Below are 26,640 nucleotides of genomic sequence, written 5' to 3' on the forward strand. Positions count from 1 at the left end.
TCCTAACTACCTACTCTACTCTCATTAAGAATTCCCTTAGTTTTCTTTATTCCATACACCTACTAGAATTGAACACTGAGTATTCAATTATTCCAAATTAGTAAGTTTCTAGGTCTTGTAGTACCTAAGTTTCAACTCAATCAAAATTAATCGATTGAATTTCTAACTATGCAAAAAGAATACTCGACTCACTGTTATGTTTATCAAATAAAATCCTCCTTTAAATAATATAATGCTTTATTTATATTGAATATGCTACGAGGCCATCTCTCGCGAATCTCGTCATACAGATCGGACTCAACTAAGCCGAGAACGAAACTGCAACGCTTGCCATGAAATATTTCATTTTAAAACAAAACTAAGTAAATCAAGTAAATACTAAATATTGACTTGAATACGAGTATGCAACAGGCTGGTATTTATGAAGTCTAGAATAACTTTATATTAACACAAATAATTATAACTTGAGCTGAGCTGAGTGAATAAATTGTGCCAGTGTAATGGAAGTAAAACCTTAGTCAATAAAATTAACGATTAACTGTATATTCATATTACATAAACATTGATAATTCAATTATTATCCGCTACTGATACAGCTTATTCCGCCCTCACTTATAAATCTGATCCTTGTACTTACCTAGTAGTAGATCCGTTCTAATCTGCATAAGCTTATTCCAATTATTCTCATTGAAAACGCTCCAGACTAGCCAATATACGATATAAGCTCTGATTTCACGTTCCAAGCTACTTACCTAATATCGATTGATATGAGGTACTGTCCACTGAGGCACTTTAAATTATTTTTATTGCATTACAAAACTCGGCGCTACAGCTGGCAGTAATAAGAACAACATTTTATACGAGTAGTAAAAATTCAGCGAATATGTTTTGTATTCTGTTCATTTTTCCGCCAGCTTGTTGTTCTGATATCATTACTTACTGATCAGAATATCTTTTACAGTACATATGGTCCTATTTTCCCGCACTAGTGCCTTTTCGTGCGTATGTCAAAAGTATAAAGGGCCATATTATGTACTGTAAAACGTTGTACGATACACGTGCGAATAGGTAATTCGCAACTCGTGTCGATTTAAAACACTCCCTTCGGTCGTGTTTTAATTTTAATTTATCGCCACTCGTTTCGAATTTCCACTTTTCCACACTTGTATCGTAAATATCGTCTATTTTAATACAGTTGCTCAAGAAGTGCTACTTTACGTAGATGTTTAGCGTTCGCAAAGTTGTTTTTTGCGAACTAGTGCTTTTAACTTTTCCAGCTTTTTTAAATTTAATTCTGACCGTATTGGATAGGTACGTCCACACCAAAGAGTTTGGATATAAGTACAAAAACTTTATATTTTTTTTATTTTGCCATTAGACATCTATTACGTACAAAAAGTTTTGTTACATGATATAAAGTAAATATTTATTTGTTATTATATAAATAAAACGTTATAAAATACGATATTTCACTAAAAAACTTTTTTATTATTTGGCTGAATGGAACTATCATTGCCACGTTGGCTGTCGTTAACAGAAAAAATGAAAAATAAAAAACCAGCGCCCGCCATTTGCACTTGAAATTTAGTTGTAATAATTAACTTAAATTACAGCTATAAGTCAAAAGTGTTTTTCTATGAAATGAGTTAATTTGAATAATTTTGGCAATGTAAATCAACGCTGAACGTAGTTTATAGTGCAGAATAATATTAAATATATAATATACAATATAATTCAAGTTCAATGGAAAATTCGTAACTGTAAGTGTAATAATACTCATGTTACCAATATTTGTTTTATTGTGATTTTTTCACAAATGTATAAAAAAACGTCGTTCAATGTACGTGTGAAAGTGTTATTATTTACTTGTCCCGTGTCTTTTATTCGCCTACGGCTCATAAAAGATCTCGGGACTCGTAAATAATAACATACTTTCCATACTTGCATTGAAATGTACCATTATAAGTTTATTATGCGTATGTATACAGATGTAGTGCATAATTGTTTTCCATCGTAATTTCTCGGAAACGTTCGTATTTGTCATGTTACTTCAGTCAACCTCAGTATTTTTTGTACCGAGACTGTATGAAATAGGAAGACACGTTCGTACGTTTCCGTGAAAAAACTATGGAAAATAATTATGCACTACCTACATAATAAACATGGTCACAGTAATTCGGGAATAAAAAAACACTTGAGAAGAGAAATGAGAAACTTTGTAGCACAACTACTTAGATACTAGAAACTCTATAAAATTTCTAAGTAACCGTCAGCGTGAGACTTTCAAACCAGAGGTCGTGGGTTAAAATCCTGATTTGTAGATACATTGTAGGTGCCAATGTTGTGTGTAGGTGTTTCTCGGAACTTAACGTGATACTTAACTAGCTTTTCAATGAATAAAATTTAATTATCGTGTGAAAACTGTATTAATCTCAGCATGGCCGAAGTTTTCGGGTTTCGTACGCTATGTGCGTTTGTTAGCTCGTAACTTGAACTAACAAACGCACACTGTTGCGACCTAGTTTCTAGTTAATAGATTCCAAAAAATCGAGGATGTCACAACTCTCCTCTGTCACAACTCACCTCGGTCTCCCCTAAACTTACTCGAGAAATTGGGATGGATGCCACCATGAACTGACCCGGCTGACCTAGGGGTCAGCCTTGAATGCTAAAGAGTAATGACACAGGATCGAATCGATACTAGTCTCGGTTACTGGAGACCTGTACGAATTTCTTTCGCGAATGACATATTTACGTGTATTTTCGTTGTACTTTATTTAGTACCTATTTACTGTAGATATGTTTTTAATTTTAACACAAATTCGGAGGATTTAAATATAATTATAGATTTATCTGGCCTCAGCGCACAGTCTTCCGCTTGCCTCGGCTTCGAATCCACGATTTTCTTGATAGTCATGATGTTCGATGTAGGTGCTGTATGATATACCGCGCTCTACAGCGCTACTTATGTACGTTTGCTACCATAATTGCCGCAGCAATGTATGCTATTATTTTGTGCATCTGAATTGAATATTCCTTAGTCTATGCACCAGTACCGAATACTCGCATGTTTTCAGACCGTGCGGGTTGGGATGCAGCGGCTTGGCTGACCCGTGCGCCACTCGGCGGGCCGTCGGGCTTCGCCCCCGTCTCCGGGGTCTGCTCGCGCGAGCGCTCCGCCGCCATCATCCGCGACGAGGGGCTCACGAGCGCCTTCGTCATCGCGCACGAGTTGGCTCATCTGTAAGTACCTCATACGTTTCACTAGCTTGTTCATAAACCATCATACTTTAGGGCTTCGCTGACAGTCGCGCCGCTCGGCGGGTCATCGGGCTTTGTCCCCGTCTATACGGTCTATTCTGTCTGGCGACGAGGGGCTAACTAGAAGATGCTCGAACAGTGCCTTCGTCTTCTCATACCAGCTGACTAATGAATAAGTACCGATGTAGTAAAAAAAAGCCTTGCCGCATCAGAATCATCCCATTAACATGAGTTATAATTTTATCTAACCTATGGAAAAAAAAATATTAGACATATTTTAACAGAATGTGCTTTGTCAATTACTCACATTGCATATTGCATATATGTATATCCTAATCTGCAATTTAAATTAAGATGTTAGAAATGAGGTCAATTTCATAATTGATAGCACTCTGCACTCTGTAAGAAATGACATCATTATTGACTTATTCTTGTTCTATTCATTGACCATGTAGTCTAGACACCAACTAAAAATAAACATTTGGAATGATAATCTGTACCTATCAATAAGTATAAATAGGTAGTTATGAACACTACATGCCGATAACCGTTTATAAATAGTAGCTTCAGGTATCCCTTCATTATATGTACTTAATACAGTAGTGTCTCTGTACTCTATAGTCTATACTATACGTAACTTTTTATGGCGGCATTAAAAAAATTGAAAAACTGAATCGCCCAAAAATTCTATATAATTATATAAGGTGCTACCTTATTAGTTGCAGATATTTATACAGCTGATAGTACTCGGTTCCTGGAGTATATTTAAGTATGAAACATTATAGCTTTTACGATGTTTTTTTGGAGAAACTGAAAAACTAATTTGCTAGGTAAAAACACAGGGTGGGTGTTAATGTGATTATTAAATGTGAACTCATTGAACAGATTCTAGTACCTCTTTTACCTAACACCTAACTGTCTGGCCACTTCATCCTAATAACCTTTTGCAGTTTTCCTTATAATTAAGTTTTTGTTCGGTAAATTAAAACAAAAAAAATATTTAAATATTCTTAATTTCTATTTAAAGTTAAATAAATGTTTTAAAGTAAAGTATCATCTGTTAAAATATCTGCAACTAATAAGGTAGTACCTTATATAATCGAACCTACTCAAAAAATTTCACGAGAACCGGTTGAGAAATGCGACCAGCAGAGGAGGAGTCACATCATAACATAATGTTTCCTGAATCACCCGGTATATTAAGTGCCAGTTGCACCATCCGCACTTGACAGACTGACCAACGTCACCCGGCGGTTTACTATGAAACTTTCCATACAATCAAATCTAGCGAACTCTTTAACGATGACAAATAGTTTGGTACAACCGACCCTAAGTAACATCTGCACCATCATTAGTAATAATTGTATGAAAATTTCACAGAATCTTCAAGATACCAAAAAGCAGGAGGAGGAGGTTATATAGATAACCTTTTGAGAAGAAGAAATGACTACTTATCTCAATAGGCTTCCAGTAAAAAATCCGCTCCCTTTAAATGGACCCCCATCGTCCCTTTTAGGATGGGCCGTTGAATGCGACATCAGTGGCCAATTTCCTCTGAAACTTTCTCGATATAAATTCAATAACAAAAGTTTTTAGTCCCAAGTCCCATTAAGAAGTCTTCATTTCCATTCTTAATCTCATGCAACGTAACTCCAGGTATAGTTAGAGATTTTGAATTGTTAAAATCATTTATTTACATACAATATATATACAGTGGTACTACTAAACGAAATTAGTTACTAGCTTAAATCTAAAATAGGCCCCTGAGGCATTGTACCAAGGATGCTGGCGGCATTTCCTCGCTGTATCGCAATTCTGATACGTTGTGCGAGGTAGCCGCCAGCTCTTCGGTCACCAGTTACGTCAACCAGACGCTTCGCGATTTCTGCGAACAACTTATGCGCGCTGGGATCCCACGGACCTATAGGGTTTCAACTGATGTGAAATTGAATTGATGTGAAAAGTTTGAAGAAATGTAAAAATGGCAAGGATTAGGTATACATTATCACACAGTAGACCCTACTTAAAACTCTATTATCATATATTTATATTATAAATTATCTCAAGTACCTATCTGTTTTCCAGAAAACGGGCTAACTATCAGCATCCCATTAAGAATTTACTAGGAACCTACTCTTAGAGTAATATGATTATGGGCCACATACATTTTTTAAACATCTTATATTGATTTGATATTATATAAATCGTCGGCTAAAGATGTAAACCTCTTACCTCCTTTAAGGTATGCAACTTTAGGTATTGTCGGCAAAACTCCTATCTCCTTCGATTAGAGTTAAGAGGACTGCGACGTGAGCTTACGTTTACCTTCCAGTGCATCTAGGTCATCTTAATTCGAGCGCGAGAGAGTAATACGAGTATAATTTCAATATCAAATCAAGGATTGACTTTTAAAATCTAAATCCGCTCTATGACACAACTACCTCTCATATTCCAAAGCAGCACGTGTGCTCTAAAATGAGACCACTACCTACATGCCTTTGTAGGTGTATGTGACGCTTGAAATATCATTAGAAATTTATTCGTACTAAATTCGGGTATAACCTATCTTGCATTGGCATTTTATAAGAAGCGTCTTGCATTATTATAACAGGATGCCGTGCCGATAGACTTAAGTATTCACTTGTACTTAATGAGCATTCTCACGAACAGAAGAATGTACTAGCGTTCGTCGAACAATTCGCCGAATCTGCTTAAAAAAGTGTATCAGGACCTTTATAATATGTATATATATGTAGGTACGAGCGGAGCTGCGGGCACCGCTAGTTACCTAATGCATGGATTTTGGTAACCTCCTTCCGTCCTCTCATAGTTATCTTCCAAATCATACATAAGCCTCTAGTCTTGTTTATTCCTAGGGTTCAAGCTTAGCATAAATGTTAAAACATTTATTTGTATGATCACAAATTTTATGATCAGTTGCACAGCATAAGTACGAGTACCATTAACGTACAGTATTTTAGGGTTCAGTTCAAAGGTGGTGTACCTAAACCAGGAAATAAAAAGGGAATAAAATATATAGCACGAAACTTAACTACAACGGAAGATAAGGATATCGCACGGGTTTAAACGTTTTATTACCTCAATTACTCTGAAAATATATTTCTGATTAAAATTTTGCTCGTGACGTCACTCGGCTTTTATCACTAGCTATTTTATACCTTAATTATACTACCGAGGTATTAAAAGTACATGGAACCCTCCATTGTTCATACCTACATGAAATTAAATGAAAATCAAACATTTTTCGTGTTTTTTTTTAATCGAGTCAACTTTAACCTAGGTAAGGTTTTGGCTGGAGCCTGCTTTGGCAAATACATTGTATTCATGTCGGCGAGTACAATTTCGCGCTTGTCACGAACTTACTCGTTTCATAAACATGTTGTTTCAACATCGCATGTAAACAGTTTAGTGACGTAGCAAAAGTTTAAAACAACGGCGTCGAAACAATAACACGTTTCTTGGCAAATATTAGAGGAAGTGTAATTGCAGTGCAGGCCCTTTGTATCCTTAGTCGGGTGATATGTGAATTTAATTAGAATTCATTGTTTGGTTTCCATTAAGCTTTAAATGCGTCCCAGGGTCGTCTGTCGACGTCGGATGCTGTTGGCCCTTTATTGTCATCGCTCGCCGAGTATTTCCAGTCTAATTGTGATCTCGGACGATGCTATTAAATGCACGATTAAGCAATAAGCATTCAAGTAAAAATTTGTACTAATCCCTATGAGGCCTAGTGATGATGATGATATCCCTTCCCCGTCTGGGTTGGAAACTTGGAAGGTCATAAGGTCAGTCGTTTTTTCAAAAATAAGAGCCTGTGATTATTTTTAGGCTAGGTTTCCAACCGCTTCGACCGGACTTTGGGAGCTTCTTTAGGCTTGCATTTGATTTCGTGGTTTGTTATGATTCGCGCTAACAAAAGTGAAAGAATAGAATGCAACCAGGAAAGCGCCAAGATGAGGAGAAAAGTCCGGTAACATTGTGATATTCCGCGACTAAGTAAAATTGTTTTGGATCTTAACGTCCTCCTTTTACTGGTTCAACTAAACTGAGGACTCGTCAGTGCTGTTTAAGCAGTGACAATACGGTGCCTGCCAAGCCTTTGTGTGACCGCGGGCGTGACCACAATTCCGGGCCCGTTGGTTCCGTCTGCTCCTGTCCTTGATCGTGCTTAACGACCAAGAGACGGTCGCTTTACACTGTGTACCTACTACCTAGTTTATAGCTTAAGGTGGCCATGTCAGTCAAAAATTTATTAAAAAAAAACATACTTATATGCAACAAGCATAATATGGATGAAGATCATCCTCAATGTGTAGGTACAATTCATACCGATCGGACAGGCACGACCGTTACTGCCGGTATATTTGTATACTTTTTATAACTATGGAAGTCGAATCCTTTGATGGTAACAGTTATGATGATAACATATATGTTATTAATATTGTAAAAGGCATTATTTTTTTATTTATATTGGTATAAAAGTGGAATCATATGGTACACAAAATCGTCACATGATTGCATCAGTTGACATTGACAACGTTTACCTAAATACTATGTAGGTACACATACGTAATTGAAGCTACATACATACATAGTTAACCCGAAGGAATTCCCGGTCACTGATTTAGAGTCTGTTCATCGATGTGAGCCAACAAAGAACCCTTTGCACTCTAATTAGCACTTGGCCAGTTCAGTCAGTAAACCGCGACGATCGGGCTCTGCACTCTCATAGCTCACAAATACCAAGCCGTGACAATGAAAAAACCAGTGAAACGTGAACTCAAGATCATTTAGCCATTCCTGCACGGATTTACCCGTCACAATAATTAATGTTTGGTGACAAACGGGCAGAGGATTTGCCAGCTGTTGCAATTTTTAACAACTATGCTTAATTGGAGGAATATATTTTACTGGGCGACCCAGATCAACTCTCCTGAAGCGATAGGAATTAACTCGGTTTAGTTGGGAGAATAATTGGAACCAGTAAGGAACATATTAACCAAAACTTACTCATTGTGACAAAGGTTTAATAAATTTTAAATATTATTACCTAATTGCAAAAAGGACTTAATACGTTGATAACAGTTTCATTTGATAGCTCGAAAATCTTACGATTGTCTAGTAGGAATCGTAAACCTAACCTTAACCGTTTTCAAATTTAAAATTTCGCCATTAACTTGGCGAGTTTACAGCATAGAGCCACAAGTTCTGTTAGAACTAAGGCAGTCATTATAAACGATATGATAATTAGTAGTTAGGCCGATGATAAACCTGCAATAATTTTTAGGCATATTCACACATTCCTCAAGATTTTAAGCACCTAATGTACGAAGTAAACGGAGGTATTATTCATAAATATCGATAGGTAGACTAGGTAGTTCAATATTTCGAATAACATCACACTACTGTGTTAAAACTTCTAGTAAGTAATCATCAATAAACATACTTTAACTTGTTTAGTGACATCATATCGAACAAAGGTGTGAAATAAATAATTTAAAAATTTGCCAACAACTCCTAAACAACTAATAAAACTTTAAAAGAAGATGACAAGAGCCAGGAATTTCAATATGGGTGCAAAATAACGGTACCAATGAAATTTATATAGTTTATTACATTTATATTTAATGCTATCGCGTAGGTACAGGTACGGTCAGCATCAAACGAGCCAAAAGTGTCTGCCACTGGAATACTTCTGTCACACTTCACAGTCTATGTTTTCTACATGTATATGTCTTTTTGTTAAGTTATTAGATAATGGTTATAATACTTTTAAGCATTTTGTGGTGGATAATATTTTTGACACTTAGTCTGATCTGTTACTTTTGATGCTGGCTGTACTTACGCATTCATACATATCTTGTGCGTTTTTAACTTTAAAATAAGTGCATGTTAATATTGAAAATGAATACCTTAAAAAAGGGTATCCAATTATGCATGCCATTCACCATCACATTTACCGAAGCGAACAAGGAACAAGCTGCTTTTAATATCTAAACTCATAACTGTAAAAGCGTTAGAGTACACTTTTGGGTATTTTGAGCACTTTGTTTTGTTACGACATATCTCATGTTGACTGTACATATTTTATAATCTCCAGCCCGTACGATTGCTAAATTCTTCTTCTTCCTCGCGTTATCCCGGCATTTTGCCACGGCTCTTGGGAGCCTGGGGTCCGCTTGACAACTAATCCCAAGAATTGACGTAGGCACTAGTTTTTACGAAAGCGACTGCCATCTGACCTTTCAACCCAGAGGGGAAACTAGGCCTTGTTGGGATTAGTCCGGTTTCCTCACGATGTTTTCCTTCACCGAAAAGCGACTGGTAAATATCGAATGATATTTCGTACATAAGTTCCGAAAAACTCATTGGTACGAGCTGGGGTTTGAACCCGCGACCTCCGGATTGCAAGTCGCACGCTCTTACCGCTAGGCCACCATCGCTTTTTTTTTCGTACGATTGCTAAATTAAATGTGAAAATATAAACAGTAGGTAATTTAGTAATTTTTATTTCTTTGAGTTAGGCTAAGTATACTGCAGTAATATATATATATATTATTAAGTGGATTTAACTATGTTTACAATATTGGGTTTATTTTAATGTAAATGCCACTACGTAGTAGTAATTTATGTAGCCATATTGGCTACCTATAAAATAAATATCAGCCTGGAACTGGTTCTTTACTACCGTTTAATTTAATAAGAACTATGTGTTTACGACATGTATTTAAGTTGACTCCAGTTTATGTTCGATATAAAACATTCGTATCTTACTAGAAAATATAAGTACAGACACGTACGGATATAGAAATATATATTAGCTTTTCCTTGACATGTAAATAAATGAGGCTCCGGAATATGCCATTTTTATTTTTTTATTTTATCTTTTTTTATCTAGGTTATTAAAATTACAATCCCGTAATGACGTCTCAGAATACTTTGTACCACAAATCCACTGCGGGAGCGAGTAATAGTGAGAGAAAAGCAAAAACTGTACAATATATACCTAAAATTGATTTTTGTACCTAACCATAAAACCTATTTTGGAGACAATAAGAATCCCTTTCAAAAAAATTCAACTGGGATTAAACATCCTATAAAATTAAAAATCTACACCGTAATCAAAGGAATTCCGTATCTGCTTTGCATAAGTACTTCGTGCCAACAGAAAAGCGAGCAGCTCCGTCGTCAATAGCATCCCGTCCGTCCAGTTGGCTTATTTCTCAAAAGAAATGCCCACATAAACGAAAACGAAGTCTTAACAAGCAGAGAAAGCTACTCTAAGTAAAATATTCCTATTATACAAATATTCAATAGGTTGTCAGGTTGTCAGCATCTTTTTGGACAGGCAAAAGAGAACCTATTCGTAAAAAGGAATAAGTATTCAGGTCCGTTGCTCAATGGATAGTAACCGCATCTCTTTGGTCTATTTCTGTACGATTAGTTCGGGCCGATTGATTTCGATATGCAAGGTTACGCGTATGTATCTACGTTTATATTCACTAATAGTGTATGTATATCAACTTTTAATATATTATTGTATTATGTCATGGTTTTAACCCTTAATTTGACACATAATAGAGAAGTTAGTAAGTTAAAGCCTCCTTTGCGCTAAATAGTCTTGTTACGAATAAATATGAAAAAAGGGTTAACAATTATTGTGCAGCTATATTTAAAGCTAAGAAGCCTACTAATAAATAAGTTACATGTTAGAGGCATACTGTATAAACTTTATTTGCTATTATTATACTATAAAACAAGGATAATTACTTGAATGCAGTTACTAAGATAAGTTTATTGAGTTGCATCTGATTTCTTAGCGCGGCGTTCTAATTACCCGATGAACTTCTGTCGACTTGCCGCGAACATCGATAAACGAAATGTTGCTATCTTCGTCTCTACCGCTCTTGCATATTATCCAGCAATAGAGAGACAAATAGACTAACAACGAACTAAATGGTCGCGGTAGGCCCTCTACAGAGCAAAGCAGACGAGTAGATACTTTGTTAAATAAGTAGTAGTAGTAGTAAACTCTTTATTACAAAAAGACATATTAAAAATAACATACAATTAGTAAGAAGTACAAAGGCGAACTTATCCCTAGCCAGTAGCACCACCATTTTGAGTTCGCTAGTACTTTTACAAAATCGGGGATCAAATTTATACTGGTCTTTTGGGCGGTTTGCAGAAGCTCGGCAAACTATTGAAATACTAGCCCGCGGCATTAGTGAATACAGAGACGAGTAAAATATATAGACTCGATTTCTTCGAGACTTTCAGACGAGACGGTTGGTAAGGAGTAGGTAACTATTATGGTTGTTATATTTCGCATAAGGTTTCGCAAATTTTATATTTATCCAGTAACCAAGTAAAAATTAAATAGGTAATAGTTAAGTACACTAGAAATATTTTCAACCTAAGTAACCTTTTACTAGGAAATCACAGCGCAACTGATTCGCCAATTATCTGAGTTAAGTCAAACCTGGTTGCAACCACTGAATGGCTTAACACTTTTAAGCTAAGATCTAAATTTCTATTCAAATATAGGGGTCTGAGATCTCGCTAGGTTGCGCATGTAAATGCCAATATCGGGGAGACCGAGCTTTGCTCGGAAAACATAAAAACTCAAAAATGCGCGTTTTCCCTGAGCTAAGACCTAGCTAGATCGATATGTCGCCCCCGAAAACCACCATATATCAAATTTCATCGAAATCGTTAGAGCCGTTTCCGAGATCCCCAAAATATATATGTATATAAATAAATAAATGTATATACAAGAATTGCTCGTTTAAAGGTATAAGAATCACAACAGTCTTTATCTTTACTCGTCTGCATTGAAGCTTAGGGGTAAGTTGTGCGACGCATCTGTTTCACATCTGGGTTTAAAATAAGAAGTGAACGGGTAGCTGACTTATGTAGAGCTGCAGATGAATGAGTGCGTATCAATGATACTTAATCATTTGAAATTGAAATGAAATTTCATAAAAGGGTCACCACAAATATATAGAACTGGTCAGACTTTAACATATTTTGATGACTCCTGAGCTTGTTATAATAAAAAGAGTAAATATCTGTCGATTTTAGGATTTGAGGACTACAGATAGAGAGTTGAGGAATTGTGCTAGATATTAAGGCACTGGAGGTAACCGAAATGTCAAAAGAAGGATTTAGTAGATATCGGCACATGTTTGCGGCAAGAAAATTACAAATTATGTATGTACAAAAAAACAAAATGTATCTAAGAAAAGAAGAAGAAATAAAGAGAAAAAATATCTAAAAAATATCTAACGTCGGGACGTGACGCGTAGGACTGCTGCTTCAGTAACCTGCAAAAATCTGTATTAGGTATAGTATATCGATGAATTTATGTAAAGCTAAGTTATCAAACGTTACCATGCCAAATATCGGCTAGTTAGCTTTATCAGAAGCGTTAAAAATAGCGTTATGTGTCCGACACTTTTCTGCAAAGCCCCAAAAGTAATACCAGATATCTACAGGGCTAAATTGCTGATAATTTTACAATTTCCACATGTTACAACCTCTAGATGCAGGGGCTGGATGCAAACGACGTAAGTTTAATATCCAATTAATTAAAGATAAGCAATCCCAGATATAAGTTCAGTCACTAGTTCAGAGTTCAGTAACTCATGTTACTTTGCGGGCTTCAACTCCAACTAGATTCGCACGTGTGCCGGCCGAGTGATCCTAATGGTTGCGCAAGAGAAGTTTATAAGGACTAGTAAATTAGAAGAACTGACTTGCGTTGTCGCGCACGAAAACATATAAGTCATGGCAAGGAATCTCGACTCAGTCTTAATTAAGAGACTGTCAAATTCTGGAAAAAATACCGTATCATACCTACATTTCTAACGTTCCATCGAAATAGAAGTAGGTACCTACCTCAGTATCTCTACCCTACCGCCATTATCGAAAAATCGAAAATTGTGATCTGCGTATTTGAGCGATAAAACTAGGCAGATAACGATTGTAGATTTTTCAATGTTCACGGTAGACTGCCTGGTACATAATAAAAAATAACGCTATTGTACTGGTGGAGATATGTTATTTAAAAAGTTGAAGAAAAAAAATTTACTCTAGGAAGTAGGGACTCGGACATTTATACAAAAAACCGTTAAAAAGTTAAAAAAAGTTCAGAAATCAGAAAAAGCTAAGTCGAGTCCTAAGTTAAATGCTAATCTGAAATATTGGATCACTAGAGCAGGGACTTCGAGATCCGTACTTAACAAACTAACCACTTGCACTTTAATGGGTACTGGTTCTTCGACATAATCGATATCGCCCGTGTTCGGTAAGCAAGTAAAATGGCATATTTGTGTTCAATACCGCGTTCAACACGATATTTAAAAATAACATTACTTCCACACACGCCCGGACCTTTCGAGGTTCACATGGCGTGTCCGCAAATGTATTTCCGTTGCGTTGCGGTCATCTGTCACTAAGGGGAAGGATCCAATCAACCGTAGGTAAAACATACTTGTCCGTTTTTTCGGGCTCAATGTACCCTGTTTTATGTCCTTTTCAGGGATTCACACAAAAATATCGACATTACGTAGTCGTGTCACGATCGAAAGTGATAATTTTCCTGAGGAGTTTCGGGCTCGACCTGGATTTTCTCCACGAGGATCTGAAATCAGTGTGCAAAATACATAATCCGTGAGCGAATGATATTTTTTTGTTTCACGGTATCTATTTGAATATTTAGTTAGACACAGAAGATTAAAATGAACATATAGCCATCATTTTTACTGACCTATTTTTTCTTTATTTATTAAGCCTGAGGGCGAGTCTACCGAGGATTCGAGATAAGATATATAAATAAATATATATTTATTAGAGATCCCGACTTGATATATACCTACCTATCTCACATACAGTGGGCCATTTGCAAAGCAAGTGCCTACTCAACTGTAATTCCACATTTTCCAAGATTATCGTATGATAATGACGATATTAGTATATATTATCTTTCGTATGTATAATTCTCACAGGAGCTAATATACTTAGGTGTACATAATCACAGTTTAATTACATATTTAAGTAAGCATCAACATTTAGGGTAGAGATAGAGACACGACATATGTATATGTACGCTTATCTTCATTACCCAGCTGACAGTAGTGTCTGCAGCCACGCAGATTATCTCTGCGATATTTACATGTCTCTTAGTCGAGTGTACTCGCCCTAGTTACAATGCAACGTTGTTACTCATACAGCGTTAGGCAGGCGAGCTATCGCCTCAGGTGGACCAGTGTATGTGGGCCCCTCGAGATGCGAAACTAGCATGCACTTATTACACCAATCACACGATTATTAATTTAAATAAACGTAAGAGCCCTCTTGCCATTTAAATTTGGTTATGGACGTAATCCAGATAAAAGTAGGATGTACATTTTTATTAGGCCTTTTTTCGCAAAGTGTAGTTTTTTTATGTTATGACATTGATTGGAATGCTTTTATGGCTAATTAAATCTTGTAAGCTCGTAACCTAAGTAACGTAAGCGTTTTCCCCCCTGAGTATAAAGCTAAAGTATTTCAGGTTAGGTATTTGGGTGCACTAAGTTTTGAGACGCATTATATCGCATGTTGAATAACATACCTCTGACTCTATACGGCCATGCTAGCGCAGCCTGGAATGATTAAAATGATTTACTTCACATATATGGGATGTTTACCTACCGCGGGACATAAAGGGTAAAACCTCGGCTAGTTTATAGCCGTTCTAAATTTAACAGCGTCGTTAAGTGATGAAGCGGGTCGGATGACTCAAAGAAAGATGTTTAACTAGACGATTTATTTTACAATTACCACGTGTTGGAGTAGTGATGTGCCATTTCCGAGTAGGGTAGTAGCGCTGAATAAAATATTGAACCTTTTAGGAAAACCACCTTAAATCCTTGAGATATCAAGCTAATTTTACGGTTTAACTCACGATATTATTGAGCATGACTCACGACAGTTTAAAATCAAACAGAAACATCCTTTTATTTTACCAATCTAGAATTACTGTACATTGCATATTCACCAACTCATAAAAAAAAGTTCTGTCACCCACAAACAAAGCCACAAATAAAATATCCCATTTTTAAATCAAATCAAGTATATAATGTATAATTTCAAGAATGAATATGCCGCTGGAAAATATTTCCGTATCTCAACGGTCACTAATTTTATTGTTGAAAAGGTCTAGTTTTGCTTGGCAATAAATTCGGTTCGGTAATTACTCATGTCAAAGCCGGCCTCTCGGCTCTCTTCACGCGTAATTAGCTTCATTTGCTTCAATTAATGAGGACCGAGAAGTGGTCCTAGGTAAACATGAAAGGATTTTTGTTTACTGATGCTTGATTTCAGTGATATAGTTTGTAATCCGGGATGGAATCGCATACAACCAGAAACTCCATTTTCTTATTATGTAGTACTACCTACTAACTAGTTTATTTTTAATAAGTATTAATTAAAAAGGGGTAATTTTTAAACTCACTAATATCTACTACACCAGGATATTTCCATACTTTGGCAACACTAATGCTACTGCAACGCTTAACGAGGCATGTCGCTTACCTACTGTTGCTATGACAGCAAAAAAGGCTTCTAGTACTTTAGAAGATATGTTACATAGGTATTTTAAAACTTATCCCATTTTCGAAGTAACCCCTCACAGTTACACCTCACCAAAAATTAAATGGTTAAACCAATGATCACCACGCTTTTTGAAATGTCAATATATTAAAAAAATCTGCTGTTTGAGTAGTTTGGGTTATGTGATTATACTAACGTTACTTTTATAATATATCCCCTTACATGTCCCTTTTATCAATATTTAGTCATGGAAGTGGACATGTTTAATGCATGTTGCTTCGCAGTAGCACTTAATGTAAAGGCCGATGTACACAGCATGCGTAATTCAACACGGCTCCTGCTCGTTGCGTAGGTACTCGTAACGAATGCGATACACAATGCGTACGTAATAATGTAGAGTCCGACCAGTGAGTCGTGTCACAAAAAAAAACGCGGGAATGTCAGTAAAAACCGCACCTGGCAATAAAATTACTATGAAATTAAATGACAGCTTGAAACTGACAGCTTACTTGATAGGAAAAAAAGTTGCCATATAAAGAATTAAAAAAAATGGATTGTGACACGACTCACTGGTCAGACTCTACTACACAGAGCCAAAGACCTGCCACATAGGTAACCGCTGTGGCCAGGCCTTTACACTACATTAGTTGCGAATGTTGCGATAACACGTCGTCAACTCGGATGCCAACCAGGCGGCTTAGCACGGTCGCGTTTTTATCCCTTGTCACCATGCCTGTCACGTTCTAACAAGTATGTAAGTGCGAAAGGGACGCGCATAGTGATAGTCGATAAAAATGGAACCGTGCTGAGCCCGCAGTTAAATTGTGCTTTATAAGGTAAACGACCTAGTTGTTTCCATTTTAGGTCGAAGTATGTACTATGTACATAAACATAAATAGGTATGCTTTAATTTCAAGATTATTCTACTACTAAGTGGACGAGTATGTATTATTGTATTCACTGGTAGTCTGTTTATAAAAAACCGGCCAAGTGCGAGTCGGACTCGCGTACCAAGGGTTCCGTACATTAAGTCCGACTCACGCTTGACTGCACATTTCTAATAGGTTTTCCTGTCATCTATAGGTGTATTATTATAACTATTCTGTGTATTTTTTTCATAATTTTCGATTTAGTAGTTTCGGAGATAAATGGGGGGGGGGGGAAATTTTTTGGGTATTTTCTAAAATAACTTCTAACCTAGGACTTATATGAAACATGAGCAAATTGATTAATACTTTACGTTAATTACATTTTGTGTCAGAAACAAGCCAAAACGTCAAAAACCGTTAAATGCCGAATCACAAACTTAATTGAAATATTATTCCTTTTTGAAAGTATTTTAAAATTATAAAAAAAATATATTTGAAATTCTCAAGATGAGCTCTTTCATTTGATATATAACACGATATAGTTTGAAAAACTTTATTTTTTAACTTTCTCATTTACCCCCCAAAAGTGACCCCATGTTTAAAATTAATTTGTTAACGTTACATGTCCGTCTTTCTTTGGGTCACTAATTTACATATGTGTACCAAATTTCAACTTAATTGGTCCAGTAGTTTCCGAGAAAATAGGCTGTGACGGACGGACAGACCGACAGACGCACGAGTGATCACATAAGGGTTCCGTTTTTTCCTTTTGAGGTACGGAACCCTAAAAAACTGATGATTATTAACGGCACAGGACAAGTTAAACGTAGGTTAGTTAGGCAGGTGACACTGGTAATACGCACAGCAAATTTTAGCTGGCTGTGCGAATTTATTTTATTGTTGTATACCTAAATTAGAAATCAAGTGTAATTGAAATTGTAATCATATTGTAAGATCCCAGAGGGTACCATCTACCTACTGTCTTCGGTGCGGCATTAGCTGTACTTCATCTTCGCAGCGACATAAGTAAATAGGTACCTAAAATTAATTTAGAAGAAATCAATCTAATACAATCGGTTCAATAAAATCTAGTATTTTTCAGTAGTTACTTTAATGTCATTTAATTATAGTATTTTTCACTCATTCGACCGTAAATTAATGTATGTAGTTTTCAAAACAATAAAAAAACCATCTTAATGGATTTAAATAATGTATGTATTACTGCATTGCAAGTCTGCGTGTGATAAAAGATACTTAGATGATTTTAAAGGGTGTGGCCGGTTTGGGCCTTTTATGACCAAAAGTGATTAAAACATTATTTTAATAAATTGGTAGCTCGGACAAAAAGGTAGGGAACCCCTGACCCACCTTCAGGGTACGTATAATTACAAAGGGTTAACACTAAACATATTATATAATATACCTATATATGAGATAACTGATAGGCAAAAAGCAAAAACCATGTTTTAAATTGCCCTTTTGAGAATAATTAGTCATAATACCTATCAGCCGCATGGCCTCCCATAATTCAATTCAATTCAATTCTTTATTGATAAAAATATAATTTTACATGTCAGGTACATATATGCTTATAGCTGCTTTGTTACTGCACACCGTTGTATGGGGACCTTGCACTTTGAGACTATGCGCTGAAACTTGGCACAGTTGATTCTTAGCTGGTCTTGAGCAGATACAGAGCGGGAGCCGTCGAGAGCCACCTCTCATTTAGTGAGGGGGGAGGGGGAAAGTTCGACGCTGCCGCGCTTCACTTGGAGCAACATTTCTCTAAAACTATACCTATTAGGGAATGTAATATATCATTTTCGGATAAATTAAGGATGAGGAATCTAGTTTTGGAACAAAAATAATGCACTTTCTAAGAAAAAAAAAGCATAAAGTAGAAAAGACTAAAAAACGTATTTTTGTTTTTTTCATAATTACCAATTTTTTTTAAAGTGTAGCAGGAATCTGAAAACAAAAAATACAGTCGTAAAGCTACACTTATTACGTTTAAGAAAATATATACAGTAGAGTCCGGTTATAACGACGCCCAAGGGACCGCTGATATTACGTCGTACTAACCGGACGTCGTACAAAACGAACTGCCAATTTTAATATATATTTTTAATCAAAATAATTACATCATTTTGTATTTATTAATACTTATGCGATAATCAAAGAAAAAGAAACATTTCTTTTAAAATATTTATTTACGTTAGTATTACGACACCTTGTCTTAAATGGAGAGACTTGTGTGTTTAGAAGAAGCCACTTTTCAAGGTACGCGTACTCATTTGTCATCCGCAAATTACTCGAATCCCCTAAAATATAAAGGCCACCTCCTGTGTCCATCATCAGATCAGTTCGAAGATACTTACCTACCTACCAAAATATGTATTGCATTGTGACCCAACTTACATAATTATGTATGTGAAGTTTAAGCTCAATTGAATAATGGGAATTGGGTTTTATTTAGTTTGCAAAATTACGAAAAGTCACATGACTATTTCATCTTGCTCCGTATAGGCAAAAGGGGGAGGGGAGTTGGATGCGCGGGACGGAGTAAGCTTCTTACCAACAATTTATTTGTAAAAACTACGTCGCTCGTCGTTGTAACCGGACTTGACGGACGGATTTTGAGTCAATTCCCGTCGTTAAAAGCGATCGGTCGTTATAAGCGGAGTCGTAATAAACGGTTGTGCTTTCATAGTAGCTCGTACTAAAACCAAACAAGTACCTATACTTTCGTCGCTATAAGCGGTTGGTTGTTATATGCGAAGTCGTACTAACCGGATTCTACTGTAGTTTAATATACAAAACTGTTGATAAATGGGAGATAAAAAATAATATTAAGCGTGGGTCAGAGTGATCTCAATACAAAATATTATGAATGTGGGAAAGTTACTTATAATTTGTTCTACAATCGTTTATTTTTCTTGTTTTTCGTAAATAACTCGTAAACGGTAGCCCACAGCAAAAAAAATTCTTTTACGTAAATAATCTGTTTCAGATTTCTTATAAAATAAGTACTACTGTTTTTCGGTACCATCAATATTAAAAAAAATATTGAAGGGAGAAAATAAATACTTAGGTCCCCTTTTTTAGTCATTCGTAAATAACTCGTAAACGAAGGCCAATAGCAAAAAAAATTTTAGTACATGAATAATTTACATAAAATTTCCTACAAAAAAGGTCATTCGAACTTTTTCGCTAGGATCAATATTAAAAACGATATTAAAGAGAGAAAATAAATTCTAAGGTCCCCTTTTTAAATATTGATCCTAGCGAAAAAGTTTGAATAACCTTTTTTGTAGGAAATTTTATGCTAATTATTCTTGTGTTAAAATATTTTTTGCTATTGGACATCCTTTACGAGTTATTTACGAATGACTAAAAAAGAGGACCTTAGTATTTATTTTCTCCCTTCAATTTTTTTTTTAATATTGACCTTAGCGAAAAAAAGGAGCACTTATTTTATAAGAAATCCGAAACAGATTATTTACGTAAAAGATACTTTTTTGCTGTGGGCTACCGTTTACGAGTTATTTACGAAAAACTAAAAAATAAACGATTGTAGAACAAATTATAAGTAACTTTCCCACATTCATAATATTTTGTATTGAGATCACTCTGGCCCACGCTTAATATTATTTTTTATCTCCCATTTATCAACAGTTTTGTATAATAAACTATATATTTTCTTAAACATAATAAGTGTAGCTTTACAACTGTATTTTTTGTTTTCAGATTCCTACTAAACTTAAAAAAAAATTGGTAATTATGAAAAAATCCAAGATACGTTTTTTTGTCTTTTCTACTTTATGTTTTTTTTTTGTTAGAAAGTGCATTGTTTTGGTTCCAAAAAAAAAATCCTCATCCTTAATTTAACCGAAAATGATATATCACATGCCCTAATAGGTACAGTTTTAGAGAAATGTTGCTCCAAGTGAAGCGCGGCGGCGTCGAACTTCCCCCCCTCCCCCCACTAAATGAGACGTGGCTCTCGAGGTCTCCCGGTCTGTATCTGCTCATGACCAGCTAAGAATCAACTGTGCCAAGTTTCAGCGCATAGTCACAAAGTGCAAGGTGTCGTGCACTAACAAACTAGCTATTAATGCTAAGTCTTATAATTAATTAATTATTAGATTTATTTACATAGTTGGACAGGCAAGGCTGAGCCCGCGAACTAGTAGTTGTTTATTAGATAAATTAATGTGTAAGTACCTATATTATAGTATTATCTACTTGGTACAGTGTTAGGTCTCGAAAAAGGCATCGATTGAGTAGTATGCGTCAGACGCCAGTTTAGATTTAAGTTTTTTATTGAAACATAGGTCGCTGGTGGTTTGTTTCAACTCCAGCTGGATTTATCGATACGAGTAGGGTTTGCACGACGGATCCGAAATGTATGGGAATATCCGCGGATCCGGATCCAGATCCGGATAATTTCATACATTTCGGATCCGGATTGCAAACCCTAGATACGAGGAGCTACCGTTCGTTCTGGTTGAAATATTTGTGTATTTGTGTTATGGTTTCTGAGAAGATATTTATATCTCTCGAACTCATTACTCATAGATAATTGTAAGAATCAGACACATCCCTACAAAAGGTAACTACACGCAACGCACTAGATCGGTATTTATTTTTGAAAGACAATATTCAAAAGTTATACAAATGACAAACAATCCCGACTATTAGCTTAAATTTTCCGATTGCTTAGATATACGGCTCGATTCAGAAAATGAATTAGATTTCTACTAGACTTCAACAAGTTACGATATGGATAATTTAAAGATATTTGTAACATAGATATGTCAAATTTGACGTTTCCGCGATTCTGGAGGTCCTCTTGAACGATTTCGACAAGTTATGACTTAGATATCCAAGTCACATCTAGTCGATATCTAATGTAGATCTAGTTGATCTCTAAATCGTCTCTAGATCTTGTGATTATCTCGAAATCCGAATAGGTCTGTTAGTCAATTATTTCACCGAAACATCTTCGCCACGTTTAGTTCCCGTGTCGTTTCATATGGATTCGCAGATACGGTGTCATTACAAAAGCTAGGGGGCTTACCACGAAAGCCGAAATTCGTGTCTCTACTAAATTGGTCCAATAATGCAAGAGAGATATATAGTAGAGTTAGACGACCTTCGAATTCCAATATTTGCCGCAGCCATTCAGAATGCAAGCTACATTCTACGCCATACTAAATCAAGAACTAATTAACAATTTATATGAGATATGTTGTTTAGTGTTGGTAGATATGTACTTTGATCGCGTACTTCTGAAAGGTCTGTAACAGATGGTATTGAGCCGCGCCGTTTCGTGTCCTGACTAATTGCGGACGCGATGAGAATTGATAGCAGAGTTCAAAGCGGCCGCCTTGCCCGCGAACACGTACGAAATGGCGCACTAGCTACTAGCCTTTTATTCGGTTGTTTTTAGAAAACAATCCCTTTTTCCTCGTAGACAACCAAGTTTAACAACAGCCTTTCCCTAATAAGGGAAAAAGTTATGTGTTTTTTATTATTCTAGGACTTGTTAGGGTTCCGTACCCAAAGGGTAAAAAGTATTACTAAGACTCGTCTGTCTCTCTGTCTGTCACCAGGCTGTATCTCATGAAACGTGATAGCTAGACAGTTGAAATTTTGACAGACTATGTATTTCTGTTGCCGCTATAACAACAAATACTAAAAAGTACGGAACCCTCGGTGTGCGAGTCCGACTCGCACTTGTCCGGTTATGTAACAAAAACAACACGTACTAAAATATTAGTAAACTTCTCTCTTTAAGGTAGCTATTGTTATTGTTAAAATACTCCTAACTAAAATAACTTATATTTAGATGCTCGAAACGACTTCGTAAATATTTTATCTATTTTAGACGAAATCAACGTGCACTGGTTGTACACGTGGATATTCTAACATAAACAGTATGTGTTGATTTACGAACTATGCGTTGCGTCTGAGACGTTGCATTAACCACGGCTCCATTAGGGATCAGGGATGTTGCGGATGCTGATTTTTAGACATCTGCGGATGCGGATGTCAAGATTAGGTACTTAAAAAACGTCAAATATTACATTTTTAGTAATTTTTATTTAAAAAAACGAAACGTTTAGTATTTGAGCAAGAATCTAAATAGGTGCGTTATATTGTGGTTATATTTAATAAACAGTAACTTGGCCGACTTTTCTGGATCTAGACGATTTCGTTATAGGTAATGACGAAATTAGGGGCCCACTGATTAACAGTCCGCCGGACGGTATCGGCCTGTCAGTTGTTCGGAACTGTCAAAATTTTGTTCTAACTGACAGGCCGATACCGTCCGGCGGACTGTTAATCAGTGGGCCCCTTAACGCCGCCGCTAAGACATTCCTGTGCCGATTTGTTCGACATCCGCTCTGCATCGATTTTATGCGGAAATTCCGCGGTTGCGGATGCGAATATTCGCAACATCCCTGTTAGGGATTTAAGCCGGGTATAAAATAAACTACAAACTATTTAATGTTGGTGTGGTTATAGGCTTTAGGAACACTAAAAATAATATTTTTATTGCACTTTTTTAAGTCCGAGGATCGTGATCAAAATAGAACATATTATTTAGTCCGGTTCGCTTGATAGAAACTGCTTTTGGCAGTCCTTTTCATTGTATGAGTTGTATCGCTCCAGCGCATTGGAATTCTTCTATTTGCAACCCTCACAGTTATTTAGATACGAGTTATTTCTAGACAAAGCTGGATTAAATCTTAACAATTTATTATTACGAGTTATTTAGGACACGTTTCTGAGAAAAATGAGCGTTGCTTAATATGATATCCAAATGTTTAAGGTGTCAAAGTAAATAAGTATGTAGGCTCGATTAAATAACGTATAATTTTACATCATCACTTAGTTATATTACTCATAGATAAGGGTAAGGAAGATTGTTCTTATGAAATTATTGATTTACGTATTTGTACCCAGGTTGGGCCTCACGCACGACGGCGAGGATCAGTGTGCAGCAGCGGCGCAGCGCGGCTCGGTGATGGCGCCGACTGTACTCGCCTCGCTTCACAACTTCTCCTGGTCTGCCTGCTCCAAGAAACAACTACATGACAAGGCCAAGTCGGTACCTTCTGAATTACTATTCACATCACCAGAACCAGTTCGTGTCGCGCTCGGTGATGGCGCCGACTGTACTCGCCTCGCTTCACAACTTCTCCAGGTCTGCCTGCTCCAAGAAACAACTACATGACAAGGCCAAGTCAGTACCTTCTGAATTACTATTCACTTCACCAGAACCAGTTCGTGTCGCGCTCGGTGATGGCGCCGCCGACTGTACTCGCTTCACAAATTGTCCAGCTTATGCCACTTACATGACATGTTAGAACTTCATAAATAGAATCACATCTGGGGTGGCGCTATGAGGGTTGGTGAAGGTAGGTACTGGCTGTGCTTAAAGCCACAGATGTCACTGCACTATACCTACTCCTGGCACGCTTCAAAACAAGACCAAGTCAGAAAGTTTTTTTTTATAAGCTTATTCTGACCAGTTTGTCTTTATATGATAAAAACACCACAGAGCACAATTTATTACTACGAATAAAAGGACGACAGGAAGGAAATACGTTGCCTGATAATAAACTGTAGGGTTTCGGGTGGCGCACTGAACCGGCAATCCAGAGGTCCTGTATTTGATTTTTGGACTAGGTCAATGAGTTTTTTTAACTTTCATCTTTGTATTGTTTATGTTTTCGTAAAAAGTTAAACAGTATTGATGCTTAATATATAAGTAGTCTTCCATATACCGCCAAAGTTATCCATAAGAAACTAGCTATTTTAACGGATATCGCGTGTAAAGGATGACTCACGTTAGACCGGGCCCTGGCCGGGCCGGAGCTTCCGGAGCTTCGTTTTCTATGGAAAGCACCACGTGATTACCGATCAGCTGTTATAAAAAATGACATGCCGGACGCCTCGGCCCGGGCACGGCCCGGTCTAGCGTGAGTCATCCTTTCCGACTTTTATTAAATGTTCAAAATATTTGTAGGTAGTAGTAATTTAAATGTATATCGCACAAAGCCAGCCAGCCGAAGTTCCTGCTCAGTTGCAAATCCAGCTGCTTTTAAGTTTAATCTTGATTAGTTTAGTTTTCGTTCTTAATTACTGTTTTTGTACTGGAGTACTTTCAGAGCCTTGTATATTTATGGAGGATGATTCGTTGTTTATTCTTCCTAAAGTGATTGCCTAAGTAAATACCTAAGTCTCAATTTGAAACCCAGTAAAGTTGAGGGTACCAGAGTAGGTACCAAGAACCGGCAAACAAAGGATCAGTAGAGTTTTCATTTATTTGTGTTTTTAATGCTTAAATTTTGCTTTAAAACAAAGATGTTTATTTTATGTTCCTTGACAGTTGGCACTATCTACAATAATGATAAAAACAAGCAACCGGCCTGATGATTAATTGAGACAGTGGCATGTAAGTACTTGTTACTTTAAAAGTGTCACAAGTGCGTTGCCAAACATTTATAAATAAATATACCTGAGAAATCGATATGTTAGTGTTGCTTACTTTAATAATTTACATCAAATGTTTGATTTCTACATATATTTAATTATGACTAAAATTACTACTTGGTACCTACATAATGCCAAGGAAGTTGTAGGAATGTGACGTGTCTATTTGAACAGAAAAACAACCGTTGCATCGAGTTGATTTTTCTTTAATGAGCTTAACTGGAGTGAATGGGGCGTTACGAGCACAACGAAGCCCATTTAAGTTGGTTGACTTGCTACATTTATAAAGTTGTTCGTATGATCAATATTCTTGGTAATAGAATACAGCTCTCACTTTGTTAAGTATTGTTACCGTACCGAGTGTCATGAGAATACAAGCGCGCTAAGTTTCAAGTGGGTAAGTATGTGAAGTGTTATATACGAGTATGTACCTACTTAGATATACACAGTAGGTAGATGTTTACCTATTATGCTCTAATGAAAATGAGATCACTTCTTTAAAACAAAGAACTTCTCAATTATTAAGCAACAGGCGGTATCTAGGCTATAAAGAGTGATCTCCGACACCGATCTAGACACCGTTTATTAATAAGTATAAATAGTAAAATAAGTAGATATTGCATCTAGTGCCGCTTTAAATGTTGTTTTTTCAGCTTCTACGTGAAAATAACTTTGTTTATTACTCCCCATTCATAACGTTGAGCTTTTTTACAAGTAAACAATAAATCCGTCAAGACCTTGTCGAAAAATATAAGACTATGAGTAACAGTTAAAGTTAAATTGTGCCTCAGTAGTTATTTTGTTTCACAAATTCATTATTACGTCGAATACGAAGGAGATGCCGAGATAAGTAGTATCTACCGCAAGTAATGTAAGACTTTAAATGTATAAGTAGCACATCTCCCTTAAAGGGAATTAGAATTACGTAATATGTAACACGAGTTACACGACGAAACGAGGAGTAGCGGAGCAATTAGTGACAATTTGGAGTAACTGCACTTTAATAAGGTCGTGACAAAGCGGACCACCTAACGCCGAGACGGAGGTACCGGAGACACGTTTATTTCGCTCAACAGTCAACTCTAATTTGAGAGGCTTGACTTATTCCCTAAGACGAAAGTGGAGGACCCGCGCGAAATCGCATTTTCAATACAAACGTACTTAGTCCTAATTTTCCTCTCTGGATATTAACATTATTAGGGAGCTAGCGAAGCGTCTCAATGATGCTACGGGTGACCAGAGGGCTGGTTACTTCCTTGCCAAGCGAATTGGCATTGCCATTCAGCGCAGCAATGCCACCAGCCTTCTGGGCACCCTACCATCCGGCGCCGAGCTAGCTCCCATTTTTTATTTGTAAATATGTGTACATAGTTTAGTTTTAATTTTA

At 36.5% G+C, this 26,640-nt stretch overlaps 1 protein-coding gene across 1 annotated transcript in view; it reads left to right on the plus strand.

The window, feature by feature from the left end:
• The window catches only part of LOC134792207 (A disintegrin and metalloproteinase with thrombospondin motifs 1-like), a 58,795-nt gene that overhangs the window by 2,707 nt on the left and 29,448 nt on the right, over positions 1-26,640 (plus strand). Inside the window, exons 4-5 of the mRNA XM_063763452.1 lie at positions 3,078-3,243; positions 23,721-23,861. Of these exons, the coding sequence (XP_063619522.1) occupies positions 3,078-3,243; positions 23,721-23,861 (307 nt within the window). The remainder of the gene's footprint in view (positions 1-3,077; positions 3,244-23,720; positions 23,862-26,640) is intronic.

The sequence above is a fragment of the Cydia splendana genome, chromosome 7 (genome assembly GCF_910591565.1).
Source record: "Cydia splendana chromosome 7, ilCydSple1.2, whole genome shotgun sequence".
NCBI classification, from domain to species: Eukaryota; Metazoa; Arthropoda; class Insecta; order Lepidoptera; family Tortricidae; genus Cydia; species Cydia splendana.